The following is a 23,103-nucleotide window of genomic DNA, read 5'->3' as shown; positions in this document are numbered from 1 at the left end:
GCACAAGGCTCCTGAGACAAAGGCTGCTCTTGGCACCCGGCCTATCTGCAGGGACTGGCCTTTGCCTCTGGCTTTGTGAGGCTGTTTGGGCTCTACCTCCAGCAGGCTTGCCCGGCCCTCCCAGGGTTTTCTCTGTTTGCAGAAGCCCAGACACTAGATTTGAAGCTCGTTCTCCCACCTGCAGAGGAGTCGCTGTAGCAGGCAGGGGCCCAGGTCAGATGGAGCTGGGTCCCAACTGTGGTCTGACTGTGGGGCCCGGGATCTGAAGCCGGTTGCCGCACCCTCCCAGCCTCAGTTTGCCCACCTGTCCATGGGGATAGGCCTACCTCACTGCACAGTCCTGGGACTAACGCTGGTGTCTGTAAGGACCATAGCGCATGGTGGGGGGGCCACGTGCCACTGGTTCCCATCCCTGTGGTCAGAACCCAGGGCCTGAGCTGGTTTCCATGTGGCCTCCCTAGCCCTGAACACCCGGCTCTGTCACCCTCCTCTAAGGCTCTCCTGGTCCCAGCCTCTGGGCTGAATCACAACGCAGAATCAGGCCCTCACATCTCCTTTCCAGTTTTTAATGATTTTCTTGTAAAACCAAAAATATAAAACTGGCAGGGGAATGGAAAACAAGTTCTGCATATTTTATATACACGAGGTCTGTGATTTCAAAACCACCGTGGGGAGGAACGGGAAGACGCAATTGAGGGAATGTTACAGGGCCACGGATCCTGGCGGGCACCTCTGTGTGCCCAGCGCGGGCTCGGATGGTGGCTCCCTGGCAGCGCTGGGTGGTGTGGCAGCACTGGCTTCCCTGGGTCTTGGCCTGGCACTCCCGCTGGCACGGAGGGTGGGAGCGGCAGCAGGTGGCAAGGTGGCATCTGCAGTGCTGGACGGGCAGGCGCATGTGGGGGCTCCTTCAGGTGTCTGTGTAGATGGAGGGGATGTGGCCCAGGCAGTGGTCAAAGGCTCCATTGGGGAAGAAGCCACAGTCCTCGGGGCCGCTGGACACCACAGGTTCAGATGGCTGCTGTGGCAGCGCTGTGGGGCATGAGGCCTCAGCCAGGGCCTCATATCCTGTGAGTGGGTGGGAAAGGGTCAGTGCTGGAGGCAGCAGGGGCCGTGCCTGCTCATGCTTCCCAGTTCCCAGGCCCCACCCCGCCTGCCCAGGGTCCCCGCTCACAGTGTCCCGTCGGTGGGGCCTGGTTGGAGCCCCCAACTTTTCCAAATGGGGGAGCTGGTGGCTGGGGTGGGGTGAGGGCTTGGGAGGCACCCTGGGCCTAGCATACCCAGGGGGCTCAGGGCAGCTGGGGAGACAGGCACGGGGCTGACACCCTGGGGAGACAGGCAGCTGAGGGGACAGGCACAGGTCCATCACCAGGGCTGGGCTGTGGGGCAGAATGTGGGGGAAGGAGAGGGGTAGGGTAGGAGCAGCTCAGCCCTTGCCCTCAGGGGCTGGTCCCCTCCTGGTAGAAGGACCGGCTCAGCCCGACCCTTTCAGCTGCATCCCCGAACCAGACTCAAGAAACCCAAAGAAGGGCACCAGCATTTACTGGGCACTTAGTAAGTACTCATTTCAGCTTGCTTCGCTTCGGCTCTACAACGCTCCCATGCGGTGGATGCACTATCCTCCCTGTTCTATAGCTGAGAAGGCAGGCACAGAGGCCAGGATGCTTGCCTAAGGTCAGTGTGAGTAAGGAGGGGAGCTGGGATTGAATCCAGGTCCGTCTGGCTCCAGAGATACCTGGCTCTTCCACTGGACATGCTGTCTCCAGGGTGAGGCCACCACTCAGAGGCTCTTGACTTGGGAGGGGCGGGAGGGGGCATCTTCTCCAGCCCCTGCCCTAAAGGCCTGCCAATGAGCTGCTGTCACGCGTTTGTGTGGCCTAAGACAGGTGAGCCTCAGTCTATGCAGTGGGGTTGGGCTGAACTGTTCTGAGGCCTGCAGCCCCTGAAGCTTGTCAGTCTGAATTGAATGCTCTGTGCTCTGTGTGTGATTTTTGCTTGACCAGGGAGGTGTGGGCAGAAGGCCGCTAAGCAGGCCTGCAGTGGACACTGGGGAGAGGGGAGGCTGAAAGAACCTCCCCTGGCCGGTGTAGGGGCGGGGCGTGGAAGCTGCCTCCCGCTCCATTCAGAGCTCTTCATTCTAAGCCTTGCTGCTCAGCTGAGAAATCCCATGTGGGCTGGATCAGGGTGGGGAGGACAAGATGGGGAGAGCCCACAGTGCTGGGCACCTCAATTCGGGTATACACAGACACAGAGCACCCATCTTCCATGTGGGCCCCATGTCACGCAGGGGGACATGCACATACGTCTAACTGGCATGGACACGGCATATGTTTACCCACAGGCCTGTGGGCACGGTCCTCAAACACAGGTGCACACGTGCACACAAGCACGCGTCTGTGGCAACGGCCATGAGTTATGGGGTGGGTGACATGATGTGCACACAGACGGGGTGCACGGACATCTGCATAAACCTGGGGTAACATGTGTGCGGACACAAGAGTGCAGCCCTGCCAGCTCCTGACACTCATGGAGTGCACGCTGCCCAGAGCCACCTGTGCCAGCCCTGCAAGCACGGGCACACACAGACACCTGGCACGGGCGCAGGTGTGTGGACATGGACCCACAGGGTGGTATGTACCCAGCTGAGGCCTCAGCGCTTGTCCCTATATGCCTGTCCCTCCACCCTCCCGCTCACGCTTATGCAATCAAAGCTGCCCCAAAAGCTGACATGCCTCTTGCGGGGGGTCTCAGGTTCCCCTTTGTTGGAGCCCCGGAAACCTGTTAGACCTGGGCCCCAAGGCTGTTTTGAGGGTGGGTCTCAGCTCCAGGAATTCAGGGAGGGTCTAGCCCCTCCCTTCTGATGCCCCTGCTCTGACTAGGCCTGCCCCGCTGATCTGAGCCCGGTTCCGCCTGGGCTGTGGGCACCCTCCCCCTCCCCGGGCTTCTCTAGCCAAGCCTGGGGCAGAGCTGGGGAGGCCCATGGCCCTGCAGGGCAGTACCAGGTACCAATGCAGGGAAGGAACAGCACAACCTCTAGGCTCTGTCCCCACCTAGTCTCCTCTGCTGCCAAAGGGACACCAGGATTTGTTCATTCCCTGCTACATCCCCAGGGTCTGCAGCTATGCCTGGCACACAGTAGGTGCTCAGTAAATAAAGAGAAGCAGTAATTAAACCATGAGCTCCCAGTCCGATTCTTCAGAAACCTGTCAGCATTAGACACACATAAGGCTCGCAAAGCTGTGGAAGGAGCATGCACTTTCCAGTCAGGCAGGTACAGACAGTTCTGCAGGGTCCTGGGACCTCTCTGAGCCTCTACTTCCCCCTCTGTAAAGTGGGGATGGCCCCACCACAGAAGCATCCAAAGACTGCAGGACAGTGTGTATGCAGCACCCAGCACAGGGCTGAGCCTTGGCAGGTGCCCAGGACCAGGAGCCACGCAGGCAGGGCTCACCTGTGGCAGGCAAGGGCGTGCTAAGGCTGTGGTAGCCATTGGGCCGCAGGGGGTTGAAACCATGGGTCTCCCCGACCAGTCCGTCCCCGCCGGCTGCTGGTTCGGCCATCCGGTAGCAGTCACCATAGGGGAAGCAACTCTGGATGGAGTGGAAACTGCCCTGGTAACCTGCAGATGGGGGTGGCAGGGGCCGTGTTCACAAAGGAGAAGTGCCCAGGGCAGGGAGGGGAACATCCTTGCCGCACGCTGCACCTCCCGTGTTGTCCTGTCCAGGCATTGTGGGTGTGAGAGAGAGAGAGGAGGCCCAGGGCGTAAAGGTGCAGGAGGCTGGGGCATTCTCAGCTCTGCCCTGCAGGGAGGGGAGGGCAGGCGAGGGGTGGCTGAGATGGTCTCACGTGGCTGCTCCTGAGTCACCCATGGCTGATGCCTACTCCCTCCACTCTCGCGCTCACTCCCGCTCACTGGCCTCTCCTCGGGGCAGCGGGCCTTTGCCGCCTTGCCCGGAACACGCTCTTCCTCACTCTCAGAACCAGTTTTCTCCAGGTCATGCCCCCAGCTGGGCCTCTTATGTCCCGTCTCCCAGCTTCTCTCAGCCCCCAGTGCCCAGTCAGTCATTCTCTGAGAACCTGCCTCCCCGACTAGGCAGCTGTCTCCTCGTTGCTCTGGGGTCTCTGAGTGGGAATCGGGGGTTATACGGAGCGGGCCCCTGGCCAGAGCTTACCTTGTGGGCTGGGCAGAGGCGGGGGTGGAGGGCTCTGGAAGGGTGGGTAGGACGGCTTGCTGGGGAGTGTGGAGAAGGGCTGGCCCCCAGGAGAATGGCTCTGAGAGGACGGGGGCAACGGCGGTGGCCCAAGCCCCTTCGGGGGGCTGACTATGGGTGAGAGGAGGCCGGGCCCCAACCTGGAGAGAACAGAGATGCCCGTCAGCAGGCAGGGGTGTGGAGGGTGGGGGCCAGAGGCAGGGCTGCTGTGGCTTACTCCCCTCCAGCAACGGGGAGCCCACTCACCACTGACCTGCTCCGACTTACAATAGTTAGAAGAGGAGCTTTTATTTTTGGTCATGTTCAAGCCAAACTTTTCAATCCTGTAAGCTTTGGAGTCTGGTATTTAGGAGAGTCAGCAAAGATCTGGGTAAGAGGCACAACCTTTCCAGCTTAGAGAACTGTGTTCGCACCCCTCATTGGTCTCACTGGCCAACGATTTTGGGCAAGTTGCTTAATATCTCTGAGCCTTGGTTTCCTGGAAGGACTGCTAGCTCATCCCCGGGCACGCTGCAGCGTTCATTACCTGCTGGGTGCCTGGCTCTCTGCCTCGTGCATGCCACTCTGGCCACCTGGATGAGGAGCCCTGGAGCAGCCCATGGCACTCACAGTCAGCATCCACTGAGCCCCTGACTTGCTCCAGGCCCCGGGAGACAGGTGTTCTTGTGTCCTTTTTGCAGACCAGAAAACCAAGGCTCAGAGAGGTTTGCCCAAGTTACTCCCAGCCACACAGCACTGACCTCAGGGGTTACAGTGAGGGTGACATTAAAGCAATGTAGACAAAGTGTGATGTCCGATACATTCTTAGCCACTCCATCAATCATCATCATCATTATGAAGAGGAAGGAAAGAAAAACTAGCAAGTCGGTCCCAAGGCCAAGTTGGCATTTTTTTTTCCTGCACAGTGTACTCTAAGGAACCGTCTCCTGTTTCCAACCCTGGCCATCTCTCCTCCACTTGCACACCTCCTGCGATGGGGGGTTCACCAGTTGCCTTCATACAGGGCCTGAGGGATGCAGGCTCTAGACTGTGCACTGTGGAAGCTCATGTTCTGAAACAAGACTGCAGAGGCTGACAGCGGCACAGGTGCCCTGAGCCCAGCCCTGCTCGGGGGCCCGCTACCTGGACTGCAGGCCAGGTTCCCTTCTCACGCTACCTTCCTAAGTCCCTGGGCCCCGTTCACAGGGGCTAAAATGACTTTGGGTTCAACGGCTTGGGGGCTCTGGGGACAAGGCTGAAGGCTCACAGCTTGTAAAGCATTTATGTGCATGGCAGAAAGAGGGAGACAGTGAGAGCTCAGAGTCCCCATTTTCTTGTCTGGATTTGTGGCTTGCTGGACCATCCACATAAAAATACACAGCGAATTCAATGTCACAGCTCCAGGTGACCTCATGACCCTTGCCCACCCTCTGAGACACCAAGTGTTAACAGATCAGTGCCTCTCTGAAGGAAGCAGGGCTATCTGGAAATGGGGAAAGTGGATTTGGAGAGAGGCTGGTGTCTCCGCATCTGTGCCATGCCGAGTTCCTCTCTGCCCCTCGAACGTTGGCAGCCCCTCAACTGCCCCTCCAGTCTGCTGTCGTCATCCACATGTGTGGGGCCCCCGTGACTGTGAGCTCTCTGAGGACAGGCGAAGCACGGCCTTGGTGCTGGGTCCCTGGCCCAGCCACTAACACACTGTTGGATCCCTGTCACTGTTTTAAGTTCATGAGCCAAATCCTCATCACACCTCCGGAATAAATTATCATTATCGCCATTATTTTTAGGCCTGTCTTATGGGGTGATCCGGTGGGACAGCGTCCTCCTCTATGCACTAGGAACTGTGGACAGCTGTGCACAAGCTGTGTGTTCTTATGACCAGTTCTCCTGGCTGAAGCTGGGCCAGGGCCTGGCCCGGGAGTAGTTCCTCCTTCCTGCAGGCTTGCTGTGTGGTGGCTGCCTTATCCCCATCCCATCTGGGCACCCACAACTCAGCCCTCCCCTGGTTTCCTAGAGCCCCCGTAGGGAGCGCCAGGTCTTGGTCCTTCTCGGTCACCCGGTGCCCAGCGCTGGGCCTGGCACACAGCGAACAACCGATGACACTAATAAATGAGTTTCTGAATTTCTCAACTACGAACCCCAGAGATTAACGGCATTGCAGGATTAAGATGAACCAGATATGAAGGGGAGAAAACATGCGTTTTCAAAAGTTTGTTTTTCCTGTCTCCCTCCACCATAAATTCACGTTTGCCACCTTCACAGCCAGTGAAATTGAACAGAACACAACTCTGTCCACAGCAGACGTGACGCCTGAGGCTGTGCTGCTCTACCTGAGCTCTTTAAAAGGCAAAAAACATCTTTTGGAGCTCCTCCTCTGAGTCATGCAAATGATTCCTAAATCAAATATTTTTGCTTCAACTGGAACCTATAAAAATTAATATAAAACCTCACTGGCCTGGCAGACCGAGGGCTTCATACCTCGCACAAGGCTGGGAAAAAAAAAATACCCTATTCGGCGTCTTCTCTGAGCCAGGGTAAATAAATTTGGTCATGAAGTCAGGCCCTCTTAGCATATTTTCGAGTGAATCAGATAATTCTGTCAAGCTATTTAAACGTCCCAGCAAACCACTGGGGAGCCACGAGTGGCCGTTCCTTGTTGACTTTGGCAGGAAGTGGAGGCTGAAGGCCCTTTCCCCACTCTCTTCTCAGGGGATGAAAAAAGAAACCCATTCACGCTGGGCCTGGGCCTGGTGTCAGGCACGAGGATGCTTCTCTCCTGCAGCTGGACCCGAGGCTCCTACCCGCAGGCAGGGGTGGGCAGGCGGGGGTCCCGTCTTGTCATCACTCTGCTTCTCGCTGCAGAATTCTTGACGGGCACTTGCGCAGGCGGCAGGCAGGTGATGAATGAGGCGGAGCAGAGTGCACGGGCCCGAGCAGCGAGCGGCCTTCGTGGTTTATTTTCCTTTGGTTGGAGATGTTTTTCAGTTGGTTGGTGGGTGAGCAGGTGGCCTGAGCGGGTATGGGGGGGGCAGGGACCATCGTAGTGGAGCCTGTGCCAGGTGAGGTACACAGTGTCAGGCGTGTGTACGGCCCTCACCACCTTCCTCAGGGAGTGCCTTCTAATGCCTTTCACAGAAGCCGCAGCTGAAGCTCGAGGAGGGCCTGGTTTTCTGGGTCCGCCTGTGCAGCCCCTTCAGGCTGCCTCTTCATGGCTCTCTGCTCACACTCACAGCCGCAATCTTCCCCTGCCTGTCAGCAGCCCCTCTGTACCCTCAGCTCATCCCTGAGGCCCCCTCCTCTCCCTTCCCAGTTCGGGTTTCCCACTCCCGCTGCCTCTGTGCCACCACTGCCTTCCACTGCCTTCCGGCCTCCCCCTCCCCAGCCTGAACCAGGCCCTGGCTCGGGATCCCATCCATCCAGCACCCCACAGTCCACCCCACCCCTGCAATGCTGCCCTGCGTCCTCATCCCTAAACCTGAGCACATCACCGCTCAACACTCTTCAGGTTGAGTCTCATCTCAGGCCTTGGGATCTGGACCTGGTGACATCTCTCCCAAGTTCGTCACCCCACATGATGATTCATGTTTCCCAGAACACCCCAAGTTCTCACCATGCCTACCTTCATTCTTGCTACTCCTTCCTCCCAGCCTCTCCACTCATCCAACTCCAGCCTCACCTTGGAGGTCTGGCTTAGCCTCACCTCCTCTAGGAAGCCTTCCCTAATATCCTCCCGGCAGCCACACCCCACTGGGCTCTCCTCTGGGCTCCACAGCCCTTCTGCTTCCTTGCCGCACACCACTGGCCCCCTGTGTGGTCGGTCTCCCTCTCACAGTAAGCATCTCCAGGGCCAGAGTCATCCGCAGCCCCAGCACTGGGCCCAGGGCCTGCCCACAGGGGCTCCATAATTGAACACCGAATGAATGGGTGAATGAATGGCAGAATGAGCCCAGTAATAATAGAAGCAGTGGGCCACAAATGTGGCGACGAAGCCAGGCTGGCCCCAGGCGCAGGCAGGCCAAGGCCAAGGCTGTAGCCAGGAGGAGGAAGGGCAAGGAAGGAGGAAGGTGCTGGGGCCAGGCCTGCAGGGACAAGGTGATCAGCAAAAAACAGCAGGGAGGGCAGGAGGGCGGGGCTGTGAGGCGTCCCCTCTGCTCATTTGCAAGAAAAACAGATTTTGGCAGATCATGGTCCAGCAATTAACACATTCAGCATTTCCAGTCAATTAAGTGGCCACAATGAGAACCACATTGGGTGCAGGAAGAGGCTGCCTCTCTCCGCAGTGATCCAGAAGTAAAGGCTCCCAGACAGCCCCCGCAGGCCGGGCAGCGTCACAGCTGCAGTGGCTGGAGATGGGTGTGGGGCCCAGACCAGCATCTGTGGAGTGCATGCCGTGGGCAGTCTGCTCCCAAATGCACAGATGAGCCAAGGAGACGCCAGAGTGAGGCCCGGAGGAGGCCTGGGTTCCATTCTGGGTGTGGCAGCCCAGAAGGCAGGGGTCGCTGGGAGGGGCCACAGCGCTTTCCCAGGGTCCTCCAGTGGGGAGGAGGGACTGCATGGAATGAGGCATTCAGAAGCCAATACTGTCTACTCAGGGTTACCGCAGGCACCAATGGAATCATGCACAGAAAGTGTGTGGAATGCAGTCCGCAGTCAGTGTTCCCTGAAGGTTGGCTATTTTCATTATCAGTAACAAGCAGATAGATAGTGCGGGACACTTGCCCTCCCTGCCTCCCCCCCAGAGCCCCCCTTGCTGCCCCAAGAGGACTGGCCTGGTGTACATACCCATCCCGGGTGCCCTCAGCCATGGGCAGAGGGGACAGATGGTGGTGGGAACTGGTGGTGGCATCCAGCGGGTGGTGCCTAGAAGGTACATCGTGCGCTGGGGGCAGGAGGCCTGATGCAAGTCCATTATGGGGGGTGATGGAGCCAGGATACACACCTGCAGGGAATAAAACAAGGCTCACTGGCCTCTGGCCACTCCCTAGAGATGGCTGTGATGGCCCAGGAGCTGTGTGTGCCTGATGATAGAGAAAGAAAGACAAGAGGGAAAATGAGCAACGTTGTATCACTGGAAGTTTAGGAGCCCCAGTAAGGGAGGTACTGGCCCCACTCCACTTAGTTCAGCCCTGCAGACCCTGGCTAAATGGCTGTGTCCAGGCCTGGGGTTCACCCTGACAGCAGAGGTGGACTGGCAAGGGGCTGTCAGAGGCATGGGGTGCTCAGGGTGTGTGTGTGCGCGCGCGCGCGTGTGTCTGTTTTGAGATGGGAGCATATATAGGGCAGGCTGCCTCAAATCTCTGTGGTGCTGTTCTGGGAAAGAAGGGGCTTGTTCCATGTAGTCCCGGAAGCAGAGACCCAGGAATGGAGAGAAGCTTTAGAGCAGACAGCAGCCCAGGGCACCGCAGTGCCTTCTAACAGGCAGTGCTGCTGCAGGGCAATGGGCTGCCCTTGCACAGAATAACTACCTCCCCCAGAGATATGCAAGCAGAGCCGGGGTGTCCACTGTAAAGGCTTCCAAAGAGAGATGACTGCACTAGCTGGGTGGCACCTGGCTTGGGAGACCTCTGAGAAGGGCTGCCATGGATGGTTGTATGGGCTGTGTACTGAACAAGGGTCCCAACTGAGGAGAGGAGTCAGCCACATTCTAGTCTCAGATTCTAAACCTTCAGAAGACACCTGCAGGGTGATGCCACTTTTTATCACCTTTTACCCCCTAGAGTCCTCCCCTTGTTAAGACAGGGAGGCTAATAAATCAATGGGGGACACTAGGTCACAGTCAGATGTTGCTCCAGGGGCCCAACTGAGGGTTTGGAGTTGGTGAACCCAGCACTCCCCAAATGCCTTCACCAAGAAACCCTAATCGGAGTAGGAAATAAACTCCTACTCTGGGACTGGAGCCTAGGAAAGACACAGCAAGAGTTGTAAGTTTTTGATGTTCCCTATTTTATCTTTAAAAAAAAAAAAAAAAAGATGAATGAAAGGCCTGCATTCCAGGCCACCACACCCAGAATGGAGCCCAGGCCTTCTTGAGCCTTGCTGTGGCTTCTCCGGGGCTCATCTCTCTAGGGAGTGGCCAGTTTTGCATCCCGTCTTCAATCTGGCCATGTTTATTTTAACAGCAATTGACATCATTTTCTTTGCAGTCCATGCATCCAGCAGATGCCCTGGGAGGACTCTGTGTGACCTGGGGACTGGCCCGGGGCTGCACTCATGGACTCTGTGGGACCTGGGGGCTAGCCCGGGGCTGCACTCATGGACTCTGTGTGACCTGGGGGCTAGCCCGGGGCTGCACTGATGTGGTGTTGGCCAGTGTGCACCAGGGCAGCTGTTAACATGCTGAATAGCACTCTGGTTACCATGGATCCAGACCAGTGCTCTTATTACACCATAAGGACCAATCTGAGAATACACCAGTCTCCTTTCATGGATGGGGTAAGGGAAATTTTTACCTTCTCATTTGGTTGGGGTTCCAAGGCTAGCTCATCCCAGGCTCACCCCTTTGGCCCAGACCTGCAATTCAGGAGGCTGCTGCAGGGAATGGAGCAGGGCTGTGGCAGGGACAGCAAGCTCAGTGCCTCAGACAGCATGGCAGGGAGCAAAATAAATGAAACTGCACAGATTAATGAGGGGAGCAGCAGGGCCTGTGGCAAAGGGGAGAGCACACGTCCCAGAAAGACCTTCACATGGAAACCGTTAAAAACAAACAAACAAAACAAGCCTGTAATCCCAGCGCTTTGGGAGGCCGAGGTGGGAGGATCACTTAAGACCGGGAATTCGAGACCAGCCTGGCCAACATGGCGAAACCCTGTCTCTACTAAAAATACAAAAAATAGCTGGGCGTGGTATCGTGCACCTGTAGTCCCAGCTATCTGGGAGGCTGAGGCAGAAGAATGGCTTAAACCCAAAAGGCGGAGGTTGTGGTGAGCCGAGATGGTGCCACTGCACTCCAGCCTGGGCAATTCCGTCTCAGAACAAAACAACAAAACAACAACAACAAGCAAAAAGTGCCCCTGTGCCTATGAGGCCAAACAGTTTGCAACTCCCGGCCTGGAGTTAGAGCTGCAAGCACCCTACGTTACGTTACATCATGTGAGATTCTACTATCAAAATAATTACCATTAATTAAAAACATACTATGTGCCAAACTGTCCACATTATCTAGTTTAACCAGCTTGACAAATGTCAGTGGGGAAGATAATATATTCCATTTTAAGATGAGGAAACTAAATATTAACAAGTTGAACAACTGGTCCAAAGTCACAGAGCAGGCGGCTCATCAGGCCCATCTTCCAAGCAGCGGGGAGAGAAAGTCCACTTGAGGCCCTGGCTAGGAGTGGCTCCAGCTCAGGTGATGGGCTGGATACCCGATTGAGGCCTCGGCTCTGGGACAGGCGTCACTGCTGGCTGCTGTGAGACCCGGGGGCTCTGGGCTGCCGTCCTTACCGCTCCCTGCCTCTGGGACTCTGCTCCCACGTGTAGCACCACCTGTCTGTCCAGCCACTGCCTCCCTCCCCAGCTGGGGGAAGGCGCCTCAAGCGGTGTCTGTGGAGGGAGCCTGGCGAGGAGCTGCCCACGGTTTGAGCCACTCACCACTCTCCTTAGCACCTCTTCGCCTGCCATCTTGAACCAATTTGGGGGCCTGACAGCTGGGAAGGCTTAGAATCCTGATCAATCCTGCACCTTCTCCCTCAGCCATGCTGACCTCGTGCTTCTCAAGTCCTCACTGCCCATCACATTACCGTGGATCTGCTCAGGATGGGCCTGGCAGATAAGCTCCCAGGGGTTGGGCGGGGGGTCTCCCGCGCAGGATAGAGCTGGTCCCTACTGGAGGGAGCGTCCTGCAATTGGACAATGGAAATTTGGTGTCTCCCTCTGCAGCCCATCCCTCACCCTCTCCCCTCTGTTCTGGACTCTGCGAATCCTCCCTTAGTCCCCTGCCCTTGCCCCTGCCCCAGGGCCAGGTCCCTGCCTGTCCAGTCTCCACACCAAGGACGGACACAGGGTGGGTGACCGAGTGTGTGAACTAGAGATGCCGACCATGTCAGTGAACAGCAGATGGGAATGAAGGAACCACGGGATTGCGAGGGGCAGCGGAAGTGGGGATGCCACGGGGCCTGATGGGCTCTCCCCAAAACACACCACTTCAGGCTGTAAAGCTGTGTCATCAATCATCAGCCATGAGCGCGTAACCTCTGGCCCTAACATCTGTTCCCCTCTCAGCCATCTGCCCTGCGGCCTGCAGAAGAACCCAGCAGGCCAGATCCTGGGGCATCTAGGACCCTGGGCTTCACCTGGCTGGTTCTGCCCTCCCCACTGCATTGGAAGCAGCTCGAGGACGGGTGCTCAGTATAGAAGAGAAGTAGCACTAGCAGCAGGGAGGTGCGGGCTCTGGTTAAGAGGACAGCCTGCACAGATGGTCTGGGTTCCAATCCTGCCTCTGCCCCTGCTGGCTGTGGCTTGCGTGTGCCTTCTGAGGCCGATGTGAGGACGATGGCAGTGATGTCCACGCACAATCCCTGGAGCAGCGCCTGGCACAGTCAATATGTGCTGGCTGTGCATGATTGTAAGGTGGATGAGTATATGGTCATTCTTCTTGCTCACCATGAACTACAATAACAGTAAGACGCTCAGTCACATAGGGTTTATATAAGTGACCGCATCCATGATCACATTTGTTCTCATAGCAAATGAGATCCCTCAGTGCCTGGGAGCGAAACTGAGGCTCAAAGCAGGAAGACACCACTTAATGTCACAGAGCAAGGGCAGCAGCTTCAGCAGGAGTGGCTCCTCCAACCTGTGATGATGGGGCCTCAGTTGACCCTGTTTCTCCTCAGTATCGTGGGTTCACATCCTACTGCACAGCGTAGTTGGGGATTGAATGAGAGGGTATTTGTGAAGTCAGAGGCCCAAGCAGGTGCTCGAGAGATGGCAACTGCTGGCCCTGTCCCTTCTCGCTGGGACAAGCCTGAGGCTGGCATCTGGGAGAACAAGCTTGCAGCCTGGACTGGCTGCTGACTTCTCTGGATGACTTTAGGTGACTCCTTCTCCTGCCCAGGCCTGAGTCTTCCCAAGGTGAAACTGATGGGGTAGGCACCAGACCTCTGCACTGGGGGCAGCACTGCTCCTCTGCAGCAGCTTTCTTTCTGGCTGAATCGGGAAGCAGCTTCCGAGGCCTTCTCAACACGGAGCTCCAAGTGGTCACTGTCATGACCGTTTATTAGGAGCTGGCACTTGAGATACCTTCGTCCCTGGGTTGGATCAGCGCCCCGGTCCCTTCCAGCCCTGTCATTTTAGCAATTCTGACCCTGTGAGAAGCAGCCACGCAGAGGGGTCCTCTAGCTAGACGTGAGGAGGGTATAGACCCTCCCCCAGGCACCCATCCGCCTGTGTCCTCACCCTCGTGGACCTGCCTGAGCACAGACCCCTGGAAAGGGGGACCCATGAGAAAGGCTAAAAGGCTTTTCTTCCTGAGGCTGTTTGGCAAGTGCTTTGATATATTTTTAAATCTGTTGCTACTTCAACATTGAGGGGAAAGAATAAAAAATTAGAAATAAAAAATGTTTAAAATGGTTGGAGTAATTCAAGAAATCCCAGCGGGTGGGCAGAGCTTTCTGCTCTGATATTGTGGTTTCTTTAGGGGAGTCGGGGGTAGAGCACAAGTACTGTCAGATGGAATCCAAAGGCCATGCTGCCCTTATCTGGGCTGGATGCCCAAGCCTCAAAGCCAGGAATTCCTGCTGTGGCCTGAGACCTGCCCCATGGCCCACAGCTGCTGGGAGGGAGAGACAGGCCACCTCAGCTGGACCAAAGGCCCTTAGCGTCTGGTTGGAGGGGCCTGCAGAGTCCCAGGGGTCCGGGGTCCCCATCTCTGGGCCACAGAGTTTAGCGATGAGTTGGAAGTGATTTGGGCTAAGTTCCTATCCTCTCAGAGCCTCAGTTTTCTCCTCTGGAGCAGGAGTCAAGGCCAGGGGCAGAATGGGCTCTTCTTGAAGACGGTTCCTCCCTGCAGATGATCCTGGCAGCATGGACCATCAGCAAGGGCACCAGAGCCTCTCTTGAGGATGCTCGGGGCAGCGCCGTGGGTTCCCCCAGCCCGGCTCTGCACATGTCCCCATCCTGGGTGCTGGTGACCCCAGAATGAGGCAGACCATGGGCCTCCCTTGAGGAACTCACAGTCTGGTGGGGGAGACAGATGGGCAGATGGGAAGCAGAGTGACAGCTCAGAGTGCTCAGCACTGGGGCAGAGCGAAGCCCACAGGAAGACTTCCTGGAGTAGGGGGCAAGGAGGTGGGTCCTGAAGGAAGGGCAGGAGCTACCTTCATGAAGGGTGGGAGAAGAGGGCTGGCTGGGTGTAGACAGTGCCCAGAGGTGGTGGGAGCAGGAGCAGAGAGTGTTCAGGGAACTGCATCCAACACGCCGAGGAGGAGGCAAGAGGCTGCCAGGAGGACCCAGGCCCCACACCCCTTGAAGGCCAGGCTGAGAGGGGTGAGGGCTTCATGCTGTGAGCAATGGGGAACCACAGAAGAATGGGAAGGAACGTCAGCCTAGTTAGAGGAGCCGCAGGGAGAAGATGGATTGGAAGTAGGGAGCCAGAGGCAGAGGCAGCCGAGTCCAGATGAGTGAGTGCCTACAACAAGTCAAGCCCATGTGGGCGGCCCACTGAGCATCACTTGTCCTTGACTGTGGGCAGAGAAAGGCCCCTCCTGGGCTATGCCCCTGGCCCCGCCTCCCCGCACACGTACCTGGGAGCAGCTCCTGGCCCAGGCCACAGCCACCCTTGCCGTCGCTGGCAGCCAGCTGTGTGGACGCGTGGAGCTGCTGCAGGGCCAGACACTCGGTCAGGACGTCGGCCTCCGCGTCAGGGCCTGCGTGCAGCTGGGGAGCAAGCAGGGGGAAAGGAGGTGTTAGTGTGAGACCCCTGCCCACCAGCAACCCTCCCGTTAGGGGACAGGGCAGAAAGGACTGCAGCCCCAGGGCAAGACCCTTCCCTTCACTGTGCCTCAGTTCCCCATCTGTGAAATGGGCTGACTGTGTACATCGTGAAGATGGTGTTAGTCCAGGTCCTTTGAGAAGCAGATGCCACGATGGGATTCAACATGCAAGGATTTAAATGGGAGATGTGCCATCTGTGAACTGGACGGGCTGGGAGAGCCCAGGGACTGAGAGAGGGAGGCAGGGAGAAGGGGTCAGGAGGGAGCCTCCAGGACAGGGACTCAGGGAGTCCTCAGCAGTCAAGGTCTGCTGGATGTCAGGGAGTCCAGCGCCTCTTAGGAAGGCTCTGCCTCAGTGTCCCTGCTAGGCCTGCCACACTCAGTCATTGCTGGGAGCAGCCTGTGGCAGGTTGGGCCTCAACACATGCACAGAATGGTGGCAAAGTGCAGCAGTGGGGCCTCCCATGGGTAGCTGAGGTCTACAGGTGCATTCTGTGCAGCCACGCCGGTGAACGGACACGGTAGGAGTAAAGCGCAATAGATGTGCAGTCAGCCTCCCCCAACCCCGCCCCAGCTCTTCCTTCCTTCCTTCTTAGTACAAGGTTCAGTGGAAATAGTTCAGGGCTAGGGATGAAGAGCTGGGCTCGGATCCCATCCCACCTCTTCTTACTCCCTGTGTAATGCTGGACAAATAGCACAACCTCTTTGGGTCTTGCCTACCCAGCCTGTAATAAGCAGCAACAGTCACGCCTCACCCCAGGCCATAAGCAGTAATGAGGCCATGGCTGGGGGCATGCTTTGGAAGTGCTGTGGTAGGGCTGGCTGAGCTCCAGCTGGCCGAGCCCCATCTGGTCACCCCGTCATGGGCACGATGGATCCGTATATGGACTTGAGGTCCCTTGGCTAAGGGCAAGCCTGGGCTGGAGTGCACCCAGTAACCCAAGCAAATCTTTGGCCAACAACCCTTGGCTGTTCCCAGATAGTCACCTCAGAACATCTTCCAGAGCCAGAATGGGAACAGGGTGAGGCCTTCAGGACACTGGGCGATGACTGGGGCAGGCACCTGGATGGGAAGGGCGCTTCTCTCAGAGAAATCTGAAAGCTTGGCTCATCCAAATGCTCATCTTCTCCAGGACAAAACAGACCCAGAGAAGGTGAGAGCCCTGCCCCACATCACACAGCAGCTGAGAGCTTTTCTGCCCTCCCAGGCCAGCAGGGCCAGGCCCAGGCTTGGAGAAGGCGTGCCCAGCCTCGAGATGGGCTCTCGGCTTCCTGACCCAGCAGCTGTTTTCCATGTAAATTAAGTTTCTGGCAAAAGAGAGCCAAGGCATGTTCTTGTAGACCGCAATGTCGATCGGATTAGGAGCAGCAGGAGAGGAGAATTAAGGAAGAAAAGCATTTCTAATTCTCTCTGAAACGCAGCAGGGCTGCCAAGGACTTGTCATAATACAAGGGTAGCTTTACCCAGAAAGATACATCATCCCTGATGGCTCTTAATGGATGCTTATTGTTGGAAAGTTTGCAGATCTGTGGCCCCAAGTCCCCAGGGGCTCAGTGCGAGCCAAGCATGGGGCCTGGGAAAGCCAGGACAGGATTGTGGTCTGCCTGGGACAGAAGCCTCCCGGGTGTGGCGCTCCAGCCTACTGGAGCCTGGGCCATTCCCTGTCCCCACTCAGGCCCTCAACCTGAGAGCAGTGAACGGAGCTCAGGCCCTGGAAGCAGACAGGTCTGGGATGGATCCTGGCTCTGGCACTTCTGGGGTGCATGATGCTGGGCTGGTTTGTTAACTTTCTGAGCCTTAGTTTCTCCATCTCTAAAATGAGTGTTTCATGACTCTAGTCCCCACATTTTGGGAGGCCAAAGTGGGAGGATTGCTTGAAGTCAGGAGTTTGAAACCAGTCTGGACAACAAAGTGAAACCTCTGTCTCTACAAAAAAATATTAAAAAAAAAAAAAAAAAAGCCAGGAGCAGTGGAGCATGCCTCTAGTCCCAGCTACTCGGGAGGCTGAGGCAGGAGGATCACTCGAGCCCAGGAATTGGAGGCTGCCATAAGCCATGATCATGCCACTGTACTCCAGCCTGGATGACAGAGTGAGACTTTGTTTCTAAAAATAAAATAAAATGGGAATTAAAAACAGTGCCCACACCTACGGTTGTGCTTGCTTTCTTTCTTTTTCTTTTTTTTGAGACAGTCTTGCTCTGTCGCTCAGGCTGGTGTGCAGTCCAGCTCCTGGGCTCAAGTGATCCTCCCACCTCACCCTCCTGAGTAGCTGGGGAGCTAGGGTTATAGTGAGGGCTAAATGAGATACAGGATATGAAGCCCCAGGAACAGTGCCTGAGGTGCAGAGGCACCTGGGCTAAAGCACATCCCCTCCTTCCTCAGGGAACCTGGAGGTGATGTTTCACCAGAAAGTTCATGGCGCAGGCTTTGACCACATCCCTCTCTGCTCCACAGCTTCCAATGCTCCCCACTGCCTGCAGGCTGGAGACCAACTTCCCAAGCCTGGCTGTCCCCTCCCATCCTCTTTCCCACTGAGGCCGCTTGCTCCCAGCACCCCATCGCTGTCTCCCTATCCCAGGGCCTGAGGCAGCTGCTTTCTCCAGCCTGCAGGCCTCTGTTCTGTTTCATTCCCGGCCGTGTCCACAGTTCACAGAACAATGCTTGCAACACAGTAGGTGCTCTGTAAATCTGCTTGAACCAATAAATGTGATCTTCCCACTCTGTCCTCCTCTGTCATGCTAGTGTCCCCAAGTTGGCCCCTGGTGTTTCTTTCACCCCCACACCCTCCCTGGCACTTAAGAACCTTCATACCCTGGCCCCAGAATTCCATAGGAGTGCAGGTGTGAGTTAACCCCGCCAGGTGGGCTCTGCCCCCAGCTGCAGTCCTGTCCCTCCTGCCATGGCCCAGTCCCTCAGGAACTCACACACGGCTTGTCCAAAACAGCATCCCCAACCCATTTTCTACATGGCCCTCAGGGTCACCTCTCGAGATGCCATGTCCCTGCTCTGCTTAACAGCCCTCAATGGCGCCCACTGTGCCCTGGACATAGCCCGGCCCACACCACCTCTCCTCACTGTGCTGCTCAGCCCCGAGAGAGGAGTGCCCACTGGTCCCGCACACAGTAGGCGTCAGGCTTCAGCCCTTGCTCAGTGCCAGTCACTCTGGGGAGCGTTCTTCTGAATTCACCAGCCAAACACTTAGTCCTTCCTCAAGACCAGTGAACACATACACCAATTTCTGTTGTGAACTTTTAAATTTGTGCCAGGTACAGTTCTAAACCCTCAGCATAAACCATCATTTACTCTTGACCACAGCTGTCTAAAGCAAGTCCTTTGTTGTCCCCTCTGATGGCTGAGGAACCTGAAGCCCAAAGGCACATGCCTGGGTACACAGCCAGCGAAGGCGAGCCCGGCGGGCCCACTCCATGCTCGCACCCCTAAACACTGCACCCACGCCTGATGCCACTTCCTCCATGGACCTTCCTGCTCCCACCCAGAGGAGCTAAGGCCCCCTCATCTGTGCCCTGGCTTTTCTCTGCACAACTCTCTCACCATCTTAATGACATGAGGTGGAATCATCTCTTTGTGTCTGCCCTCGCCTGCCAGGCCACTGAAAGTGGGGCTGTGCTTTTACATTTCTGCATCTTCTGTGCCCGGCACAAGGCAGGACATCATGTGTTTACCACACAAGCTGTCGGGGGTGCACAGACACATGGGGCGAGGAGCTGGTGGGCAGTCTGTGGGTGGTAAAGGGCCAGCTGTGGGTCAGCAGAGACACTCAGGGCAGGTGGGAAGTGGACGGACAGACGGACGGACGAATGGATGGACAAACAGTGGCATACAAGGCGAATGGGTGGGCAGATGCACGTGTCGAGGGTGGGCACCTGGCCTGATGCGGTGCAGGCAGCTGCGAGGCAGGAGGGGCCAGATGAGGAGGGCTGGCTTACCTTCTTACGCACCTGCTGCTCTTTGGCGGAATGGGCCTTGACATGCTTGCGGAGGGAGCTGGGGTCTGTGTAGCGCTTGGAGCAGCCAGGGATCTGACAGGCGTACGGCTTCTGTAACATGGGCGGCACGGGTGGGGTGAGTGAGGCCCATCCCTACAGGCCACGGGCCTTTGTGTGACCTGCTGTGGGGAGGTGACCAGGCAAGGGGCTGGCTGCAGGCCAAGAGTGCTCTGCCTCAGCCAGCCCGGCCCAGCTGTGGGGAAGGTGCCTGGCCTGGGAGCGAAGCAGGGGGTTTGTGTCTTCATTGCACCACCATCCTGGGACCTCAGGTCAGTTGCCTCTCCTCTCGGAGTCCCACTCATCTTCTCTGAAAAATGGGGCCATCTGAGGTCTAAGGGTTCTTCCAGGTCGGACCCTGGCTCTGAGCCAAGTCCACTCTTTGGACCCCCACAGCTGCAAGTAAGCTTCAAACAGACAGGGAGTGCAGTGGGATGGCTGCTCTGCAGATGGGGAGGAGGAGCAGGGAAGGGGGCACCCACACAGGGCCAGGCTAGGGGGGCACTGGCCGCACCTTGCAGGTAGGTGCAGAGGCACCGGACTGCTCTCGGGGCCACAAGAAACCCAGGTCCTCCTGCCAACAGCTGTGAGAGGCTGGAAGCACGGCTGGATCTCAGAGACCATAGGGCTGGGGAGTCTGGTGAGACTGGGCAGGTGGGGGGCTGGGGGGGCTGGGGCACTGGGGAGGTGGGGAGGCTGGGGAGGTGGGGAGGCTGGGGGGCTGGGGAGGCTGGGGAGTCTGGGAAGGCTGGGGGGCTGGCCAGGCTGGGGGCTGTGCCCTGCGCATGGGGAGTAGACAAGTCTCTTCCCCTCAGGCCCCCATGGCTCACCCAGAATACAAGAAGTGGACCCCAAATCCATCCCCACTGCCCCTCCTGAATTCCTGCCCCGGCCCCACCCTGCCTCCAGGCCTCGGGCTCCCCACACACTCACAGCCAGAGGGGAAGGGCTTTCTCACAGACCTGCTCTTGCCTTTGAAACCCCTTGGTGGCTCCCTGGTGCTCTACAGGCCATCTCCTGGCACTATAGGCCCTACACCTCCCACCGTGGGCACCTCCTCAGCTCTCCCACAGCCACATCACCTCCTCTCCAAGCCCTCCTCGCATCCTCCACCCCCTTCCCAGGCCACAGTGTCCCCCTAAGCGCTGTCCAACCTCTGTGCTGGGCTTGCTCAGGGTCCCTCTTCTCAGCCAGGGAGGGACCTCTCTGACTCATCCCAGGTCTGAGTGACCCGGGGCAGGGGACGCGTGGCTCTAATTGAATCCTGATCTCTCCCAGGGCTTCCACAGGACCCTGCTTGAGGATTCGGGCTGCTGCTGGGGCTTGAAGCTCACAAGGCTTCCCTTTGTGGACATGTCTAGTGCTTCTGTTCTCTCAGAAGCTTCTGCCCTGCTGGTACTGCAGGGGATAGAAGGATTGGAGAAAATAACACCTCTCAGAGTGAGTACCAGGGACTGCCATGTCCTGCCAGACACACCCACGTGGAACTGCCCCCAGAACCTCAAGGCAGCTTTGCCCCTGCTGGGCTGAGGAGAGGCTGGGCCAACCTCGGACCCAGGGAGAGGTACCCATGGCCCTGGGACCTCATGAAGGGGAGGAAGCAGAAAGAGATGACCATACCTTGGTGCTGCCACGGAGAGTTGCCAGATTAAAGAAACGGAGGAGAGCAAAAAGAGAGAGACAGCAGTGAGAAGCTTGCTGGGGTTGGCCTGGGAGGGAGAGCGGAGGCCTGCCGCGGACGGCCCCTGCTGCCCCCAGCCTGCCCCACCCCAGAGGTAGGCTCCCTCTCTCACACACCATACACACACACACACACACACACACACACACACAACCCACCACCACCACCACACACCACATACACACCATGCCATACACACCCACGCACCACACACACGTGCGTCCACACGTGCCCGGGCACACACACGGCCCTGCCCTGTCCCTGAGCCGGCCCCAGGACTGTCCCTTGGGGATGCTGATACAAATCCACTCGCTTTCGTCTAAAAGCAAACAAGCCGGCTCTGTGTCTGCAGGCGCATTCGCCTGGAAACGGGCGGCAAGGCCCATCTCTCTGTTTGTTTTTCCAGGGCCTGACGTGTGTAGAACATTCCTCAGGCCCACGAGCCCTCAGGAAACCCTGTGGCCGTCCCCAGCCAGCAGCCAAGCCCCGCCTGGAATCGCCATGTGGGCTGCAGCGCTGGGCGGCCTCCCTCTGTCTGTAATGAGGACGCTCCGTGTCTGCTCCGTGTCTGCCATGCGGAGCCCCTGCCCGTCTGCACTTAAAGGCCAGCTCTGCTGGGAGCGCTCCCCTGTGCAGGCCCGGTGCTGAGCACCCGCCATCCACCATCTCCCTGAGCCCACACCCACCCAAGACACTCATCCTGCTTTGCAGAAGAAGAAACTGAGGCCTATATTTTGCCCAAGATCCCACAGCTGGGAGAGGAAGGGAGCGTGTGCAGGCCTCTGTTAGAATGCCTCCTCTGCTCGGTGGCCTCGAATGGTCCAGTGAAATGGGCAGGGGAAAGAGAATCATCCCGATGGGGAAGCGGAGGCCCTGTGCAGGACAGTGGCTTATTTGAATCTGCTCAGGGGATCTGTGCAGTCAGGACTCGAGCCCCATACTGAGAGCCTGGGACACGGCAGGATGTGGTCAGCACCCAGTCAGTAAGAGGACAGACAGGGGAAGGCTGCCCAGTCTATGTGTGGGGCCTCACACCTGCTGCCTCAGCTGACCTCCCTCTCTCTCTGAAGCAGGGATTTTACCTCTCAGGAAGCCCAGGGAGGCCAGGGGCTTTCCTCAGACCTCCAGGACCCGGAGGCAGGGTCACGATCACAACCCTGGTCTGGTCCTCTCCGTCTGTTCTGAGAAACTTTCCCGCCCATGGAGAGAATCCCACATTCTACAATGCCAGAGGGGAGCTGGGGACATAGCTGGTCCCCTCTGGAAAGCAAGGCCCTGCCCTGCAAGGGGCCTGACCCAAGGGGCCTCTAGGGGCGGGTGCTGGGGTAGCAAACTAGCAACACAGAGCTGCCTGCGGTGTTTATGTGGGGGGCTAGATCCAAGTGGGGTGCTGGGCTTGGCGTCTGCACTTCCCAGGCCTCCCTGGGACCTCTTGGGGAGACGAAGGCCTGAGATAAGCCTGCGGGCTCACTCTGGGCCTGGCCTGACCAAGGCCTTGGGGCTTTGTTCACACACCAAGTGGGGGCCAGAGGCCTGTTGCTTTGGGGCTGGGTCCAGGAAATGCAGTAAGGAGGGAGGGAGGAAGGAGGAGGGACAGGGAAGGTGGCCCGAGAGGCATGGGAGGGTGGGGAAACGGTGCAGGGAGGCCTGGCACTGTCAGCGCTGGCTTGTGGCCTCTGGGAGATATAACTGGGGGTGCTGGGGTACAGAGTGTGCCTCTCAGGGCCTGGGCCAGGGTGCCATGGGCCCCTTGGGCTGAAAAGGTGACAAAGGCAGGGAGATTTGCTAGCGCCGCTCCTCACTTCATGTCCGCAGCACAGCCTGTGACAATGAAGCTAAGAAGGGGAGGAGAGCTGGGTTCAGGTTGGGGACGGGGCCCTTCCTTGCCACCCTTACCCCTCTGCTCTGCTGCATCCCCCAAGATGGCTTCCACATCAGCTTTTCCAGCAGAGAGCACTGGACTCGGAGTGGCGCAGCCGGGTTTGCATCCCAGCTCTGCCACACACTTGCTGTGGACAGGGCAGAGGGCTCAGTCTCTCCGAGTCTCAATTTATGAAACGGGGATAATGGGCCCCATCTTGGCTGATCACCAGGATGAAACTGGGGGCAGTGTGTGTGAGACTGTGGGGCCGGATGTGCAGAGTGTCCCCTGCAGGGCCTGGCCTGCCCCCAGGAATATTGCTTCCCTGCTGTTTTCTGTGCACTGAATCTTCTGGGTCTCGGTTTTCCCGGCTCTAAGGTACATGGCTGGCATCAGAGGCCTGCAAGTGCCCTTTTGGCTCTGACCTCTGCTGTCTCA

The 23,103-nt window shown here is 57.7% G+C and overlaps 1 protein-coding gene across 2 annotated transcripts in view; it reads right to left on the bottom strand.

Moving 5' to 3' along the window:
* Positions 1–550: 550 nt before the first annotated feature.
* GLIS1 (GLIS family zinc finger 1) overlaps positions 551–23,103 on the bottom strand; it is a 237,257-nt gene continuing 214,704 nt past the window's right edge. For both annotated transcript variants that reach the window (XM_015435637.3, XM_065522273.1), the window contains exons 6-11: positions 19,067–19,177; positions 14,930–15,062; positions 8,970–9,126; positions 4,170–4,348; positions 3,449–3,616; positions 551–1,065 (exon numbers count right to left, since the gene is read on the bottom strand). In XM_015435637.3, the coding sequence (XP_015291123.3) occupies positions 908–1,065; positions 3,449–3,616; positions 4,170–4,348; positions 8,970–9,126; positions 14,930–15,062; positions 19,067–19,177 (906 nt within the window). In that variant the 3' untranslated portion in view covers positions 551–907. The remainder of the gene's footprint in view (positions 1,066–3,448; positions 3,617–4,169; positions 4,349–8,969; positions 9,127–14,929; positions 15,063–19,066; positions 19,178–23,103) is intronic.

Source organism: Macaca fascicularis, chromosome 1 (genome assembly GCF_037993035.2).
Source record: "Macaca fascicularis isolate 582-1 chromosome 1, T2T-MFA8v1.1".
Lineage (NCBI taxonomy): Eukaryota > Metazoa > Chordata > Mammalia > Primates > Cercopithecidae > Macaca > Macaca fascicularis.
This window is presented reverse-complemented; position numbering and strand designations above follow the sequence as displayed.